We start from the raw sequence: 18,990 nt of genomic DNA, 5'->3' as shown, positions 1-18,990 counted from the left end.
ATGTTTAGATATCTTTCATGATTTATACTAATTTTGCTTGAACGATCTGTATCCAACAGTAGTCGGATCCCGACTTACGCGAGAGATGCGTTCCTAGACTCCTCGCGTAAGTTGAAATTTCGCGTTGTGGAAAAGTGTTGTGTATATGATTTTTTTATTAACACACCCAATCATTTTAGACATTTTTAAATACCTTTTAAACTGTTTTAGACCATTTTGTAACTATATATTACCGTTTTTTACATAAAGAGCTGAATTTTTACCTTATTTTAAAAAAAAAGAGCTGCAGTATTCGTAAAATACTGTTACGATGTACAAAATCAATGATCAATGGGAGAGAGAAACATAAAAATAAAACAATACTATACGGAAAGTATGTAGTAATAATAAAGCACTGCACTTTAAGAGTACTTTTTAGTAGATACAATAAGTTACATTTATAACTTAAAAATTAAAGATGATGATTTATTCTGCGCATTTAATATATTTTTAAATACAGTAGCCTCGCATTGTCTTTTCTAACATTTACATCTATGGTTACACCACTCTTTCAGGGTCTCTATAATCTACAATAGAAGAGCAGATTCCAATTTCATATTGTTTGCATTTTGCTTAAACACTACTCTGCGAGCTTCATATTAAAACTTAAGGTCTAGACCAGCGATTCCCAACCCATGGGCCGCGAACAGAGTGTTACTGGGCCGTGGACACTGGTCAAGAATCTGACACATCAAGATAAATCTTGGAGTCTCCCAAGATTAGTGGATGTCCGTTTTTTGCGAAAATTCAATTATTAGATGTACCGTCACTCAAAAGTTCTCCCTTGCTTTTAGTCAATAAAGAACTTTAAAGTTAGGATTTTCAAAAATTTCTTAAGAATTTTTTCCTATTATTGAGTATAAAATCTAATGAATCAGAAACTCTTTAAAGATAATTGGCGAAAATAAGTAGCACTAGCTTCAAGCTTCAAGTTAAAAATGTTCCTCCTTTGTTGAACTGGCATGACTAACCAGTGAATTAAGACACTTCAGGGGCTTTTCGACAACCTAAATATTAGAATGAGGCTTGTCACTGCATTAAATAAAAAAAAAGTGCAGAAATGCATCGCATGTTGCGAGTTATTTAACACTAATAAACCTACCATTTTTAATCCAGATATCATATCCCTAGTAGAGGAAAAACAGAAAATCCCATGCAGTTATAACTTTGATGACTTTTCCAATTAAGGTTAGTTATATAAGCAAAAGAGCAGATCCCCCTCCCTCCAGAAAGTAAATTTTGGCTGTGCAAGTATTATGTAGTAGTTAGTGGGCCTCAATGGTGTTTTCTGCAAAACTGGTGGGCCGCACAACTAAAAAGGTTGGGAACCGCTGGTCTAGACTGATACGGATTGCCTTCTCTTGATTCTTATTTACCCGTATGAGAGATTCACTCATTGCTAATTGTCGTGCTATCTTCGAATTATTTTCTAGTTGTTCAAGCGTATCAAGAATCTTTACCTTTTCTTAAATTGTCACTAACTTTCGCTTTTTGTTTCCATCTTCAAACTTTAGATGAAACAGCGTGTCTAGGTGCCACACTATTTCATCCGCTTTCATATTTAGAATAAATAAATGAAAAATGAGGAATGATGATACACTAATAAAGCTATGTTGTGCGGTGTGTTGCAACTTGCGCAGTCAGTGATGCTGAAAGGATGAAAGTACATTCACGAAGTCAATGTTTAGTAATCAATAACAAAGCCGATACTTAGCATCATGACTCCTTTCCAAATATTTTCGTGTTAAGAGCGAGAAATTCGTTTTAGCTCTAAAATTCGTTGCTCCTGAAAAACTTGCGTTATAGACATTTCGCGTAAGTTGGATCGTGTTGTAGCGGGAGTCGACTGTACTATATATATATATATATATATATGTGTGTGTGTGTGTGTGTGTGTGTGTGTGTGTGTGTGTGTGTGTGTGTGTGTCTTTTGCATATACTTTATACATTTAAGAGAAAACTGCGTCAATCAGACCTTCTCATAGATCAATCGGAACAAGACCGCGTGGGCAAGAAGCGGGGGAACGGATCTATCACGTTCCACAAAAAGCAGGATGACTCATTGGGAAAAAACTCTTTCGTTCTCGAATTACAACAACACCCCATCGATCCTGTTGCCGGATCACGCAAAGCCGGACTCGTACGGAGTGGGAAATGAACCTGCTCGCGGTGATAGAGGTCCCTGACTTTCGGCCACTTCCTGGGAGGAAAGATAAACGACTCCCGGAGCTGTCTCTCATAATTGAGACTGTTGATCTTTCGGAATCATTCACATGAAACTGTATGTGAATCACTCAAAGATTATTACAGTTTTTGCGAGTATGGGGATTACATATATACGTGACGTGACTTTCGTTACTATTGTAAAATGGCTCTACACATGGCATGAGATGGTTTCACAAATGTTTTCGAGTGGTGATTTTGTGCACATTACATACAATGTCGGACAAAATTTATGTTCTGGTATTCCGTAGTTTTTTTTAACTGTGAAACCGGTATCAGAAATTTTAACAAAAACGTACTTCTTTGCGTTGAATGAAATGAAAGAACAAACCATATAGCTAGGTCAGGAATTTCAAAATTTTCCAGGGGGAGGGGGGGAAGGGTTTATGTTCAATAAATTTTATAGGAAAAAAATAAAAAAATACTTATAAAAATGTCCAATTTCATTATGTTTCTAAAATCCAGGGGAACCTCTTTGATAGCTCAAATGACGGGCCTGCATGTGCATATTGTCTTATTGACGGGGTTCCCAAAGTGGGTGCCGCCGCACCCTGGGGTGCTGCAGGGAAAAACGAAGGGTACCGCGAAGTATCCAAGGCTTCAATTCATATAATATGATAGATATAGGCTAGGGTGCCGTCAGAAAATTTCAATTCTTCAAAGGGTTCCGCGAACTGAAAAAGTTTGGGAAATCCTGTTTTGTTGTGAAAAAGAGTAAATATTATCACGTTAAAAAAATTTTGTGTGCGTGTTTGTGTGACCCCCAAAAATACTTCAATATTTAATATTTGAGCGCAGAAAGCAAAAATATGAAGGTTAAACAGCGTGTTCATTCGACAAGTCTTTTATGGATACCCCTTTAATGGCTCAAGTATCCGATGGACTATACTGCATGGCTCGTTATTCGTATATCAACAATTGTGCGGTTGTTTAGTCGAATGAGGAGATAAAGAGGGTGGCATCCTCGTAATTTTTGATTTTTACACTAGCGTTTCCTATTTTTTAAAATTTTTAACACAATACCGTCCACCAATGTTTGATTTCATCTACTTACGTTCGTATCTGTAAACGTCTCTCCCCCCCCCCCCTCTTCATTTTCAAGACTGCAGCACTGATCTTGGGCCGTTCAACAGAAAACATATAGACAAGCAGAAATATAGAAAATTTTATCAGGATAATGAGTAAAAAACGTTAGAGCTCGTATAAATACGATAACCTGAAGAAATTGATAACACGAAATGCAAGCACATAAAAAGTATTTCAAATGCGACTGTTTTCGGTTTGTTTACTTTTGATGATATTGGAGAGAACTTTTACATAGTAGGGTGACGGCACCAGTAACTAGTATGTTGTGGCCATCACGAAACTTTCTTCTATATTTTTCTTTTTTTTTTTTCTGATCCCTCCCCATGCTTGACGAGGAAGCAATATTCCCAACAAAAACAAAATGACACATGCAAAAACTTGACGACTATCCCAATGTCTGAATTATTGCAAAAGCAAAGCAAAGAGCGAAAATTGAAAGTTATTTTAAAAGCCTTGCTTGAATGAATTACAAATATTTTATTTGTTAACAAACATAAGATGGCAACAGTTCAAAATTTTAAATCATTGAGATAATATTTCCTATTTCCATACAATTAAAATCACGAGAAATACGCAGACGACAATCTATTACGATTTATCTTTCTTATTGTTGTTATAAAAATATTTTTATTCGCAAAAAAAAAAAAAAAAAAAAAATCAACACCTCTTGGAGCGATCGGCGTCAAAATAGAACCAAAGCCTGTTTACATATGGATTCACATATATTCCAAATTTCAACCAGAACGTAGCATTACTTCTTGAGATAGGGCACTCAAAATGGAAAAAAAGAACGGGTGATTGCGCTACCCCCCTTTTAGCTGTTGACACAAAAATAAAATCAGTTCTTATACCCACTAAGGGCTACTTGCCGATAAATTTTTCTTTCATTCCGTTCATTATTTCTTGAGATACAGCAGTCACAATTGACGACAAAAAACGTTCTACAGCTCAACCTCCGTTTGAGTTATTGACACCAAAATTGAATCAGCACCTGTTCCTGTTAATACCAACATATGGACCAAATTTTGTTTGATTCCGCCAGTAACTTCCTGAGGAATAGCAAGCACGCGTAACTCGAAAAACGTCCCATTGCTCCACCCCCCTTGGAGGAATTCGCGCCAAAAACTAATGGGCACAAGTTCACATAGGGGCACATATGTGTACTAAATTTCGTTCGATTTCATGCGGTAGTTTTTGTTGTAGAGCGGCCACAAAAAACTGGTCACACACAGACGTGACACACATACATACACACACACACACACACACACACATACATACATACACACACACAGACAGACAGACATTTTCCAAAAATGGTCGAAATGGACTCAGCACACCTCAAAACGTTCGAATCCGTCAAAATTCGAAATTCGAAAATTTGCACGAATCCAATACTTTCTTCTATATATTAGATATAGAAGAAAGTAATAACATACATGCTTAAGGCGTCGCTCTCAGGTTAACTCAATTTTCTGAACCTTGTAATGTATTTAGACTTTAAAGACTATTTTTCACTAATGCAACTGCATCTCATCTAACTTTTGGCTACTTCTGGGTCCTCTAAATTAGTTTGCTCTATTTTTATGTTCTCGATTTCGAGAAAAGGTCAAACTCCCCCAGTAACAGACACCGAAATATCTGATAATACCCAGTAAATACAGGGTGGTTATAATTAAAGTTACCCTGTTTAGACCCCTCTAGTGAACGTTCTACACATCGGATTTCGATGAAACTTGGAATATAGATTATATAGACCATGGGGAGGAGGATTATGCAATAAGAAAAATTAGTTCAAAAATGTACCACCAGGGTAGAAAAGGGCGCATGAATCAAATAAGACGGAGACTGTCACAAAATCGATTTTATTTACAGAATTTGTTCAGTGTGCATTCCATCTGCGTCAATCACGTGTTCAAAACGTGTTATAGCGTGAGCCACAGTTGCACGAAGGGTTTCCCTATCAATAGCATGAACATGGCGCCTTATGCTGTCCTTCAATTCAGGCACCGTCCGTATGCTTCCACCATAGACCCGATCTTTCAGGAAGCCCCACAGCCAGAAGTCACACGGATTTAGGTCCGGCGATCGCGGAGGCCAAGCTGTAGGAAAATGCCTAGAAATTGTCCTGTCATTACCGAAATGCATACGAAGCAGTGCCTTTACTGGACGAGCAATGTGAGGGGGTGCACCATCTTGCATAAGGACAGTTGAGTCCAAACACGCTCGTTGTTGCAAAGCAGGCATGACTTGCTGCTCAAGAAGTGCGCAATATCAGGGACCTGTGACGGAACACCTTTTAGGACCTTGGGGCGGGGTCTCCTCGAAGAAATAGGGACCGAGGATGAAATCACCGGTGAAACCACACCATACGGTGATGTAATCGGGATGCGGTGACTGTTCATACACAACATTGTTGTTGCCGGATGTTTTACGTGTATAGAGCGTCAATTTTTGAACTATTTTTTTTATTGCATAATCCTGCTCCCCATGGTCTATATAATCTATATTCCAAGTTTCATCGAAATCCGGTGCCTAGAACGGTCACTAGAGGAGTCTAAACAGGGTAACTTTAATTATAACCACCATGTAGATAGGATGAGGAAAGGATGAATAATGGACTGAATTCCCTCTTTCTTTTCAAAATGCGCAAAAGTTCTTAATTTTTAGAACTACAATCTTTTTAAAATCAAATGAACATAAAACAGCAGCTAACCTTGTGGTGGCTGCTCATAACCTTCCACCACTGCCTTGTAAATACTAACTGGTTCAGAAAATTCACTATGACAACACTAGATGGTTGCACCGTATTAATGGGCAACATCCGTTTTACTCGCCTAAAAGTCTTATTATTTTAATCCAAACTTATGACTGTCTGTGACTGATCCCTTTGTCTGTTACTGATGCCGTTACCCTAGTAGACAAAAATTTTTACAAAAATTTTATTTTTAATTTTTTTTTAGAAGAAAAACCTTCTGAATATTGTTTACAGAGGAAAAAATAGCTGAAATAAGTTAATGCTTATAAATGATTTATACAATACTTTATTCATGTTCTGTATTATCTGCCTTTGATAAAACAAATACTTTAAGTATTCTACGAGAACAATTTATTTTAATCCGTAGACTTCCGTTAAGCGATAAAAGTAGCTTTCTTTCTATTCTTTTATAAATGGTTCCATACACAAAAGAATGAATTTTCCCCCTAAGAGGTTTTGGATAAAATAAGTTTCTTTCCAATTGTAGCGTTTTCGATGTATTTTGCTTCGGGTGTGGCATTTTTCCAAAATTTAGTTTCGTAGAAAGATAGATATTTCAGTGTTCGTGAAACACTTGTTTGGGTTCAAATATCGATTAAAATATGGAGGTAATTGTAAATGCAAATAAATAGTTGTTTTCGTTTGCTAAATTTAAATTAACTTTTTGTTTTATGGAGAAAAAATGCCTTGGACGTTACGAGTTCATTTAATGCTTTTTTCCCGCCTGCGCTCCTTACAATTTGAAAACATATTACAACAATGTTTATTAAAACTTGACTTTTTAGGAGAAGACTTGCTTTGATTTGACTTGTACTTTAATAATTCTCCAAAAACCATGGTTCAAGAAAATTAACAGTTTAGAAATGGCTTGCAAATTATACGAAAAACATATTTGAGTGACTTATAGTGAGTAAGTGATCTGTGAGTGAATATATTTGATTGATAACCTCTAACCAATGCGGTTAGAGAAAAATTGAAAGCATAAAATCTAAAAACAAAAATCAATAATTTTTTGGAATGATCGGTCTTAAAACAACAATTTTATAAATATCTCAAAACAGGGAACATCAATACAACGAAATATCAGTTATAATGAAATAAATGTTTAGTTCAATGCTATGGCATTGCATTAATGGAAAGTCAACTGTACAGTTCTATAAAACGAATCTATTCAACTTTACGTCACTAGTACTTTAGTAAATGATTAAATTTTAGAACTGTTTTAAACAATTAATAATAACTTGAGGACCCCGGTAGCAGAGCTACGTCAGATAGTCTGCATTTTCAATGAAATTCAACTTATTTGTAATTTTCTACTGAATTCCATTTTATGAAATTCCCGTCAGAGCGAAATAAATTTGCCATGACTAGAAATTCGTCGTAACGGAGTTTTACTAATAGATGATTTGGTAATAAGCATTTCTTGATTGAAAATTTTTTAATTTTATTTTTACGTTTATTGATCAACCACTTGATTGAAATCCATATCTCTCAGCATCGGCTTTATTTATACCTGACCCTCTCCGCTTTTCACAATCCTCTTCAAACAGAAACACCATCCAGCACACAACATCCAGCATTCAGTACACATCATCCAGCATTCAGTACACAACATCCAGCATTCAGCACACACCATTCAGTATTCAGTATACAACATCCAGCATTCAGCACACACCATCCAGCATTCAGCATACAACATCCAACATTTAACACACAACATCCAGTATTCCATAGCATGACATCCAGCATCCAGTACACAACATCCAGCATTCAGCACACATCATCCAGCATTGAGCCCCTGGTATTAATTTGGATTGTGAAAATTCAAATAGTGCTTTTTTTACAATTAGGATTGCGGTAGGAATCATTTGTAGAAACAAGAAACAAAACCACTAGGGTTCTATCCATTCCTTCTAAAGCATAATTTGAATTCAAGGCACAAATCATAATGCACAAAATTCAAATCAATGCCTGTGGCTGGATACTAAAGGCTGTGTTCTGGATGTTGGATTTTTTTTTTTATTTCATTAAAGAAACAACCCTTGAGAAGTTTCTCTGTATCTAAAGGGACTGATATTTAAGCTAAAAATCCATGCCTACAAAAAAAGGCAAATTCAGAGTTCGGGATTTTTTTTTAAGAGTAATTTTTTAATTAGCAGATAAAAAGGTGTGAATACTTGTTTTTTTTTCACCACTAGCGATGAATAGAACCTTTAAAATCATGCCTTATGAAGTTTGGTGAAATATAAAAATATAAAGGAAGTTATGGCGTGACATCAAAAAAAAACTTTTAGAAAAAAGCATATGATATAGCATTTAGTTTACATTTTAAATTTAGTTGAACACATGATTACCACAGAACTACCCGCATGCACACAGTAACAACTTATACTGAAGTGACCAATTTGGTATATTCATTAAAGCATTTTTTTTTCAGTGCAATAAAATTTCCTCTTTATATCATGTTATGTTGTTCCATCCCTAAAAGCTACAGATGTAGATGAACGCAATTTAAAGAATTTTAATGGCACTGAGTTTAGGTTCTTTTTCCTTTTTACATTTTAACGTCATTTTATTCCGACAAAAAGAATAAAATAATTGCAATTAAGCAGACGACTAAAATTAAATTTAAGCATTAAGCCTCATGTGCATCGGCTCATAAAATATCTGCACCAATTTATTTTATGGATCCGTATTAAATTTTCCCTGACAAAACAAATTGAAATAAACTGCTCAATTGAAGCAGAAGTATGAAAAGCCGAAAGGATAAATGAAGTTAACTGTAGAAAAACGCTCATTCTTCTTTCTTACGATAACAGATGGAGGCGGACACTGTCACGCGAAAGAGAAATATGACAAAAAAATAATTTAAGAAAAAAAACAGATGCAATAAAACAGGGCAGTTTAACCGAGAACTGGTTTTTAATATCGCTTTCAAAATGTAAAAATAATGAAGCGTGATAATAATTTTTGGAAATAAGCTGTAACGTATTTTTCAAATAAAAAATGCTCAATACATTAGCAGAAATTAGACATTTTTATCGCTCACTCCTCTAAAAAATGAACGATTTTGAGTTATGCCTTTTTTTTTTTTTGAACTGCGATGAATAAGTAGCATATCTCTGCAAGACCTGCATATCTATAACTTAATATTTCGCCGTTAGAGAGCAAAAGTGTTGTACAGTATAACTTCGATTTAACGATATTCGATTTAACGATTTCCTCAATTTAATGATACATTTCACTGCATTGAATGTATATGCTCCTCGATTTAAAGATAACTTTTTCCAGTCCCTTGACAATCGTTGAATCGGGGTTATACTGTATTTGCATTTTCAAGTATTTTTTGAATGTTCTTTTCAAGAGTGTCACATCTTTTGGGTTGTGCTTGATCCATTAGGCTATCAATAAATGTAGATTTTCAGGAGCACTATTTTAAAAATTAAAAGTGAGATATCATGTAGCAAAACTATATTTCAGACCACTGTTTGAACTTTTTTTACGCATAAGATTTTTTTCAAAAAAATCTGGTGTTTCTTCTCTGTTTCATGAAGAAGTGTATTTTAAAAAGTTGCGTTTTACTTATGGCGTTCTCGCACTAAATTTGAAAGATACTATTTGAAATATCTCAAATTACGTCATTATTGTTTCTAATTGTTCTTCTTGCAATACCGACATAAATGCAAATAGTGCGTTCTTGATTAAAAAATACCTCTGTGTCGTTTCGTGAAAGATGATATTATTTATTCCAAAAACAGTATTGCACACAAAAAAAGAGCATTTTTCATTCTAATTTTGAAATCAAGGACGTACTATTTGCATTTGTGTCGATACTATCGGTATTATAAGGAGAACAATTAGAAACAATAATGATATATTTTGAGATATTTCAAATAGTATTTTTGAAATTTAGTGCATGAACGCCGTAAATAACACGAAACTTTTTAAAATACACTTCTTCACGAAACAAAGAAACACCATTTCTTCTTAAAAAAAGACTTGATGCGTAAGAAAAAGTTCAATCAGTGGTTTGAAATATGGTTTTGCTACATGATATCTAACTTTTAATTTTAAAAATATCTCTCCTGAAAAATCACGTTTTTTTGAGTAATCATATTACTTATTGTTCTCATCAGTTTTGAATTCCTGTGATTTTATTTCCCCCCTCCCCCCCGCCTCCTTCTGCAGCACCACCGTCGGCCGGCCGCCTCACGATGCTGCTCCTCTAGCGAAAACCGTCTCCAGGTTGCGTCACTTACTTGCATACACTTACACATACACACACACACACACACAAACACACATGCATACAGACAGACACACACCTACAATTACACTCACGCATACAGACAGACGCCTACACATACACTCACGCATACAGACAGACACCTACACATACACACACAAACATATACACACAACTACTCACACAAACACATAAGCCCCACACACGCAACCACACAACTACCCCCCCACACACACACAAACACACAACTACCCCCCCCATACACACACAAGTACACATGCCAAAACACACATCCCCCCCTTACACACAAACACACACGCCTACACACTCGTGATTGCGAAAAACATAATTTGAATTTAAGATGTCAACGTTCAAATTATTATTATTATTTTTATTTTATTTTATTATTATTATTATTATTATTATTATTTGAGATATGACGTTGTTGAACACTTCAACTTGTTTACAACGTTAATGGGCGATTCTCGAAAAAATGTCCCGTTCGTAACGCTAAGCTTTTTATTTTATTCAAGTAACTACTAATTAAATATGGGATTAACTGTTATGCTTTGATAGTATATTAAAGCATGTATTATTTATTCCCAACAGTATTATTTTTTAAAGGCTTTGATTGCTGGAAAAAATAAAAAACTTAGCGTTACGTAGGGGAAATTTTTTTCGAGAATCGCATCGATTCTTATTTTCGGACTGTGATTTTTAATTTTTTTTTTCTTCTTTCGGTTCATAAGTTGATAACAGCCGTTACAGTAATTTTATGCTTCCCTAGGGAGGAGTGTTCCTAAGATTGGAAACCGCTGCTGTAAAGACTGATAAAATATTACAAACCCTCCCCAAGAGAAACTTAAATACTTGGACCAAAAGACCCTTCTCTTTCCCCCCTCCATAAGTAGAAAACTTGTTTGTTAGGACCAAAATACAGCCCCTACCCAGTCCAAAAAATTAAACAAATAAAATGTGGCTGCATTTTACACGTTACGTTAGAAACCAAGCTCTTTAGGCAGATAAATAACTTGGAATTGAAAAAACTGTTTTCATGTTTTTAATTCTAAACATCTTTTTTTGATAGTTGTAGCTGTTGCAAAAGTAAATGAATAAAATATATAAATAAAAGCATCACTGTTCGTTTTGCAACATGGAAAGACCTAAATTTAAAAGTATATATAATGAGAACATCCGACAAAGATTGAATTTCTCCGCCTGCGGCTGGTAATATATGCGTGAAAACATCATTTTGGAATGCAAAAAAAGCGTCGAAAATATTAAGCGATGTTTTAAATAAATATTAAATGAGCTCTGATTTTAAAGTATTGTAAATATTTTAATGGCGAAAAGAAAAGTGGCGGTCCAGGTTACTCGCATATATGCATCAAACACTCCTTTTTATTTTTATATAATTATTAATTTTTTAATTAATTTATTTGTCTTTTTTTGGGGGGGGGGAGGCATAACTGATTTCATGGAACTGTTTGAGACAAGGTGAAAATTTCCAGTGAAAAAAAAATGAAGCAATGTGGGATGCACTGATCGAAAATTTTCCGGGTAATTGGATTTATTTTGAGTTACGGAGCAAAATTAGTGAAACAGAACATGTTTTTTTCCCCTAGATCAGCCTTCCAAAAACACTTTTTGCGTTAAAACATTTGTATAGTACCGACTAGCTTTTCTAATGAAGTCTAAGCAAAAAAGATTTACTGATTTTTAAAGATAATAAGAACTTTCAAAATAATTATTTAGTCATCTTCATCTTTTTTCTTAATCTTTATGTTTATTCAAACTTTATTCAAACATTACATTCCTTTAACAGATTATTCTAAAACAGGGATTGTATTTAAAAGGTCATCCGAACTGCTCTAAAACATACTACAACAATGTTTTATCTATTAAAACTAAAATTTCTGGCCCAGCGCTTTCAGAAAATTAATTTTGTCCCAAACTTTGTAATCAGTCTACTTTGTCTTCGTCTCCTTCCAAAGTAGAGGTTTCTTATTGTTCTTCTTTAAACTAGAACGTCTTATAAATTGCATGTTCTCTTCGGTGATTCTATTTCTGGTTATTTGAAATGGATCTGCCAGGTACCGTCAAAAACTTTAAATCCATTTAAAATTAAACGCAGAACAAAAGAAAGAAATTGCTATTAATCAATTTTATTATTTTTATACTTTAAACTTCTCTTTATTTTATCTATATATTTCCATATATTGAAAAAAAGTAAGGTAAAGGCACCTACAGCATTGAAATTTTGTAAAAAAATTACTTCGAGCCTGGGGGGGGGGGAGGGTTGCACTTTTTTTTTTCATAATTCGAATTAGTTTTTTTGTAATTAATTTTTTAAGCTAAAATTTCCCATGAATTGCCTATTAAAGGGATGAAAGATTTCCCACATTTCTTAACATTCGATGTCGTTCGAAAAATATTTCTTTTTTCTGCATCAAATAAATCTTGTTCCCATTTTCTCAATTGATTAGAACAGTAGATATAAGAATTTTCTATTTTATCGAAAAGCCCTCGGCGTACAAGTTAGCTCTTCAAAGTGTTCTTTTTTTTTTCTTTCCCCCAATTCCTCGGTTATGCATATTTCTATCAAGTTCGCTTTGTCTTTGGATGGGGTCGGAATTGTATTCTAATTATGAGTTCTTTATTTAACTTCCATTTTCTACGGGAGGGAGAGGGGACTTTTATTTTGTTCGAAACGGAACTCGTAACGCGTTTTTTAATCTGATTCTTTCTAATATACAATTTAAATCTTTGTATGAATCAAATAAAATTGCGAATGTTAAATCACTTCAATTGCTTAAGAAACAATAAGCTATATTATTTCATTTATTCGCATTTCAAATTAGATACAGGGGACGTTGGAGTATCCGGTTAATGTAGGCTGAAAGAGGTCAAATAAGGACCGGGGCCACTTACGTATGACCAGTCCAATGAGGCATCTGCCTTGGCATATCCAGAGTAGGGTGGGTCGAAAAACCTCATTTTTTTTATTTCGAAGTTGTAATAGCGGGGAAAAGTTGCGAATTATAAAGACAAACAAAGGGAAAAAAAGAATTACGGAGATCGATTTACATCCTCGATTTTGGGACCCATGCGCGACCGAAAGATATTAGCTGATCGAAACCAAATTTAAACACAATGTTTTGAGGCTCTGTTTAAAGACGTTACAAACTATTACATAAAAAAACATCTAATTAAAAGAATTTTAAAAAAATCTCAAAAATCATTTTTTTTTTTTTTCATATTTTGTCAAACTTTAGGCCCCATGCGCGAACGGAAGATATCAATTTCCATATTTCTTTTTTCCTTTGTTTGTCTTTATAATTCGTAACTTTTTCGTGCTATTACATCTTCGAAATAAAAAAATGAGTTTTTTTGGCCCACCCTACCCGAAGTTTGTGATAGCTTTTGTCTGTAGGACTTATTTCACTGCACAAATAAGCGTTCTAAGGCGCAAAAAACAACATTATATTTTTCATACAGAACCTCCACTTAATGTCTAAAAATTCACTTAACACCAGGAAAAAAAAAGTGCTGGAGTGTAGCTCCCGTAGACTCCCATGCAAATATGTCCTGGGCACCTCCTGCAGTGTAATGAAATATCCCTCCATACAGGACATCAGGACATCTTACATAATTAAAAACTGAGCGTATATATGTATCTATCTATCTATGTCCGAGTTACTTCTCCCGAACGCCAGTGAACTGACCGTCGAACCAGGTACCGACAGATTCGTAATTTTCCCTTCTTCATGGTTGGCTATTTAACATAATCCTCCGATAATTATTAGCTGAGATATCAATGAAAAACTAGAAATTATGATATTTAGATTTCGACATAAAATCCCTATTTTTCGATTTTCGAAAGCCTTCCTCCATTCAAATTATAATTCAGTGCTTCATCTCAACTTTGCGTAACCATGCTTTATTAAAATTTGTAGCGTGAAGAAAATCATTGAGAAGAAAGATCTGTTGCCATTTTTTCTCGAATATGAACAAATAAAATTCAGACTTTTATTTTGAGGCTTTTCCTGTAATCACGGATTCAAAATGTTTCCTTTTTGGTTATTTTTCCGCAATCTGCCGCAAAATTTTACTAATTTTTTTTTTTTTTTTTCTTATTCAAACCTGATTGTTGAACACGCGCCACTTGACATAACTTCTATTTCCGAGGTAGACCGTGCAAAGCCGGGTGACGCAGCTAGTGTAAAAATATTTTTTCATCACACTCTTGTCATTTTGATAGAGAACCTATTTTAATTCAGAATATCCGAAAAGTTTTAAGATTTCTAAATTTGTTCACGTCAAGCATGTTAAGTCAGGAAAGAAATGATGTTACTCCAAACTTAGGCACGAGTTTTTGACAGCTGATTTGAATCGATTTTACGTACATTCACATGAGGGTGAAACCGAAATTCTTACGTTCACAGGAAATAAAATGGTAATAGAGACTCAAACGGAAGTGCATAACAAGAATATTCATGAATATAATTTTCTTTTATGGTTTTTTACTTCCTTTTACAAAAAAGAAAGTATTGTATTCGTGAAAAAAATTTCACTCAAAAATCGACCTTAATTTCCATTTTACTCACCCCCGAATGAATATTGAGTTTTTTTTTTCGACTCGACCACACGTGGATAAATGCCTAAGAACGTATAGACACGCGAAATATCCATAATGATGATTCCCGAGGTAATTACAGCAAATTTTCTCGTGACGTCCGTATGTACGTATGTATGTGCGTATGTGTGTATGTATGTGTGCATGTATCTCGCATAACTCAAAAACGGTATGTCCTAGAAAGTTGAAATTTGGTACGTAGACTTCTAGTGCGGTTTAGTTGTGCACCTTCTCTTTTGATTGCATTCGTATGTTCCTAAGGGGGTCTTTTGCACCTTTTTGGGGGGGAAATCGTTGTTAATTTCGATGTAAACTCAAGTGGTGATATAATTTGTCGGACACTTGGCGATATATCGCCAGTCTTTTGGTCGCCAAGTTTTGTCCCCAATTTGGCGACAAATTTAGTGATTTGTTTTTTAAAATCTGGTATCGATTTGGCCACTGTTGGTGATATTTAGAGAGTGAACTATTGAATCACATTAAAATTGCCAGTAACGGGGAAATAACATTAAACTAGAGTAAAAGGATGTCATGTGATGCACACATTAGCTCGTTAAATAAATAGTTATGCAAACAAACTTATTTAAGTTTTAAAGTGTCATTGTATAACTATGCATTATGTCTCATTCTGAATTGATTTTGGTTGTTAATGATTAAATTGCATGATACTTTTTACGTGCTCCAAAATGTTCTAAAGTACAAAACTGTAAACACAGTAGCTTGGTCGATCGGTAAAGTTAAAAAAAAAGCGAAGTATTTCATAGTACCTTAAAATCGGTTGTTCTTGTCCTTAAACAAACCAGTACGCCATTCTGAATGCATTAATGTGTGTGAAATACTTTTTTGGCTAGATAACAATTTTATTACTTAAACTATACTATACATTGTCTTACAAATATATAACATTTAACTGATTTGTACTTCAACTAACTCCTTGCAACTTTTTTCGCATTATTTCTTACGTCATCGACTTAATGGCGCATTTACTGCATTTGAATATCTAGTAGTCTAGTATTTAAAGTAGTAAGTGCGTTTAGTAATTTGTATAATACTAAGCGTTTTTACTTCCTTTTCCAAAAAAGGAAGTATTGTATTCGCGAAAAACTTTTCACTCAAAATTCGGCCTTAAATGCCATTTTGCTGACCCCCGAATTAATGTTGAGTTTTTTTTTTTTTTTTTTTTCAACCCGACCGCACGCGGATAAGTGCCTAAGAACGTAAAAATACTCGAAACATCCATTTTGACACTCCCCGAGTTAATTACAACGACTTTTCTCGTGACGTCCGTATGTACGTATGTGCGTCGCATAACTCAAGAACGGTATGTCCTAAAAAGTTGAAATTTAGCACGTAGACTCCTAGTGGGGTCTAGTTGCGCACCTCCCCTTTTGGTTGCATTCTAATGTTTCTAAATTTGTCTTTTTCCCCTTTTGGGGGAAATCATTGTTAATTTCGATGAATACTCAAGTGGTATTATAATTTGGCGGACACTTGGCGATATATCGCCAGTCTTTTGGTCACCAAGTTTTGTCGCCAACTTGGCGGCAAATTTGGCGATTTTGTTTTTTAAATCTGGTTTCAATTTGGTGATAGTTAGAGAGTAAACTATTGAATCACATGAAAATTGCCAATAATGGGAAAATGACATTAAATTGGAGTAAAATATCTTAAAAATATAAAACATTTCACTGTTTTGTACTTCAACTGACTCCATACAACTTATTTCGCATTACTTCTTGCGTCATCGACTTAATGGCCTACTGCATTTGAATACATAGTTCGTCTAATATTTAAAATAGTAAGTACATTTAGTAATTCGTCTAATACTAAACGTTTCTTATTTTCTTGATAATGCATTTTCTTAAAAGAAAGTATCTATGAAGTTTTTTGTAATTATGATTTAGTCAATGATGTAAACAAAGTAGTACCTCATCCTGAATATATTTATAAAATATTTTTCTAACTAGATAACAACTTCATTAAATTTCCTATACCGAACATAATCTTAAAAATATGAAACCATTTCACTGCTTTGTACTTCAATTGACTCCATACGCATATCTCCTTGCGTTTGCCGCATTTGAATACAAAATTCGTCTAGTATTTAATGTAGGATATTTGACTCGAAACTTTTTTTTATTTTCATAAGAACACATTTTCTAGAAAGAGATGTACGTGTGAAGTTTTTTTTTATTTTTATGTGAATAAGTCATAATATAAACAAACTAGTACCCCATCCTGAATACATTAATGAAATATTTTTCCAACCAAATAACAGTTTTATTCTTTTAACTATACCGGACATTATCTTAAAAATATGTAACATTTGACTGATTTTCTCCATGCAACTTCTTTCACATTACTTCTTGCGTCATTGACTTAATGGCGTGTTTGCTGAATTTAAATACATAGTTCTCTAAACTTTAAAGTATTAAGTACATTTAATAGTTCTTCTCATACTTAACTTTTTTTTTCTTGGGAACGCATTTTCTTAGATAAAATGCACCTGTAATTTTTTTTTAATTGTGATTTAGACAAAAAAAAAAAAAAAACTGATACCCCTTTCTGAATACATTAATAAAATATTTTTCTGACAAGATAACAATTTCATTATATTAAATATATAGGACATTATCTTAACAATATGAAACATTTCACTGTTTTATACTTCAACTAAATCCCTGCAACTCACTTCGCATTACTTCTTGCGTCATTGACTTAATGATGTGTTTGACTGCATTTGAATACAAAGTTCGTCTTAGTAGTTCCGTCTAATTCTAAACTTTTTTTTATTTTAATAAGAAAACATTTTTTTGGAAGAGAAGTACGTGTGAAGTTTTTTTAATTGTGATTTAGTCATTAATATAAAGAAACCAGTACGCCATCCTGAATGCATTAATGTCTGTGAAATACTTTTTTAACTAGATAACAATTTTATTATTTTAACTATACTGGTCATTATCTTAAAAATATGTAACATTTAACTGATTTGTACTTCAACTAACTCCATACAACTTACTTCGCATTACTTCTTACGTCATTGACTTAATGGCGTGTTTACTGCATTTGAATACATTTTCGTCTTATATTTAAAGTAGTAAGTACAAGTTTAGTAGTTCGTCTAATATTAAACTTTTTTTTTTCATGGGAACGAATTTTCTTAGATGAAACTGGCTTGTGATTTTTTTTTTTTTTTGAGTTATCATTTAGTCATTAATATATACAAACTAATACCCCTTTCTATATATATTAATAAAATATTTTTCCAACTGGATAGCCATTTTATTATCTTAACTATACCCCTGTCATTATCTTAAAATAGATTCATTTAACTATTTTGTTGTACTTCAACTACAATTATCACAATGAAACTTATTTTACATTACTTCTTGCGTCATAGACTTAATGGCTTGTTTACTGCATTTGAATGCATAGATCATCATAAATTTAAAGGAACTCCCCCCCTCCCTCCAACTCCCAATTTTTTTCATGAGAACATATTTTCTTACAAAAAACGTGCATGGGAATTTTTTTTGCTTCGATCTAGTCATTACTAACACATATAAACTAACATCCTTTCATGGATCTTATCACAATGTATATAAACAAAAGCAGGTACGGAGCTTTCTCCGTTAGTAAAAATGAAAAACGTACCTATCGTAGAAATGTACGTGTCGTAATAGGTTTCATCACAAAATCTGTGCACTATGCATGTTTTTCCGACGTTGCTGTCTCCTAAAACCAGGATTTTATACGTAGCTACAAAATCCACAGCCATTTTGGGAGTTGACAATGGATTCTGATCGATTTTTCGGGGAGCGCGAGAGGGATTGTGGGAGCTGCACCAGCGCCGGGCTGTCTATGAAAACAATCATCTTCTGAGGAAAAATAGTTAGAATAGAACCTCTTTAATCCGTACCTCCGTTATCCGAACGTCTACAAATCCGAACGCTGCTGAGATGAAATGCATGTGCTGTAGATAACATTATTATCTGCCTATCC

The 18,990-nt window shown here is 34.0% G+C and overlaps 1 protein-coding gene across 1 annotated transcript in view; it reads right to left on the bottom strand.

Annotated features, from left to right (window-relative positions):
* LOC129223419 (ras-related protein Rab-8A-like) overlaps positions 1-18,766 on the bottom strand; it is a 59,233-nt gene extending 40,467 nt beyond the window's left edge. Inside the window, exon 1 of the mRNA XM_054858017.1 lies at positions 18,643-18,766. Coding sequence (XP_054713992.1) covers positions 18,643-18,766 — 124 coding nt within the window. The remainder of the gene's footprint in view (positions 1-18,642) is intronic.
* Positions 18,767-18,990: the final 224 nt, after the last annotated feature.

Source organism: Uloborus diversus, chromosome 5 (assembly GCF_026930045.1).
Source record: "Uloborus diversus isolate 005 chromosome 5, Udiv.v.3.1, whole genome shotgun sequence".
NCBI lineage: Eukaryota > Metazoa > Arthropoda > Arachnida > Araneae > Uloboridae > Uloborus > Uloborus diversus.
Note: the sequence above shows the minus strand (reverse complement) of the source record. Positions and strands in the feature narration are given on the sequence as shown.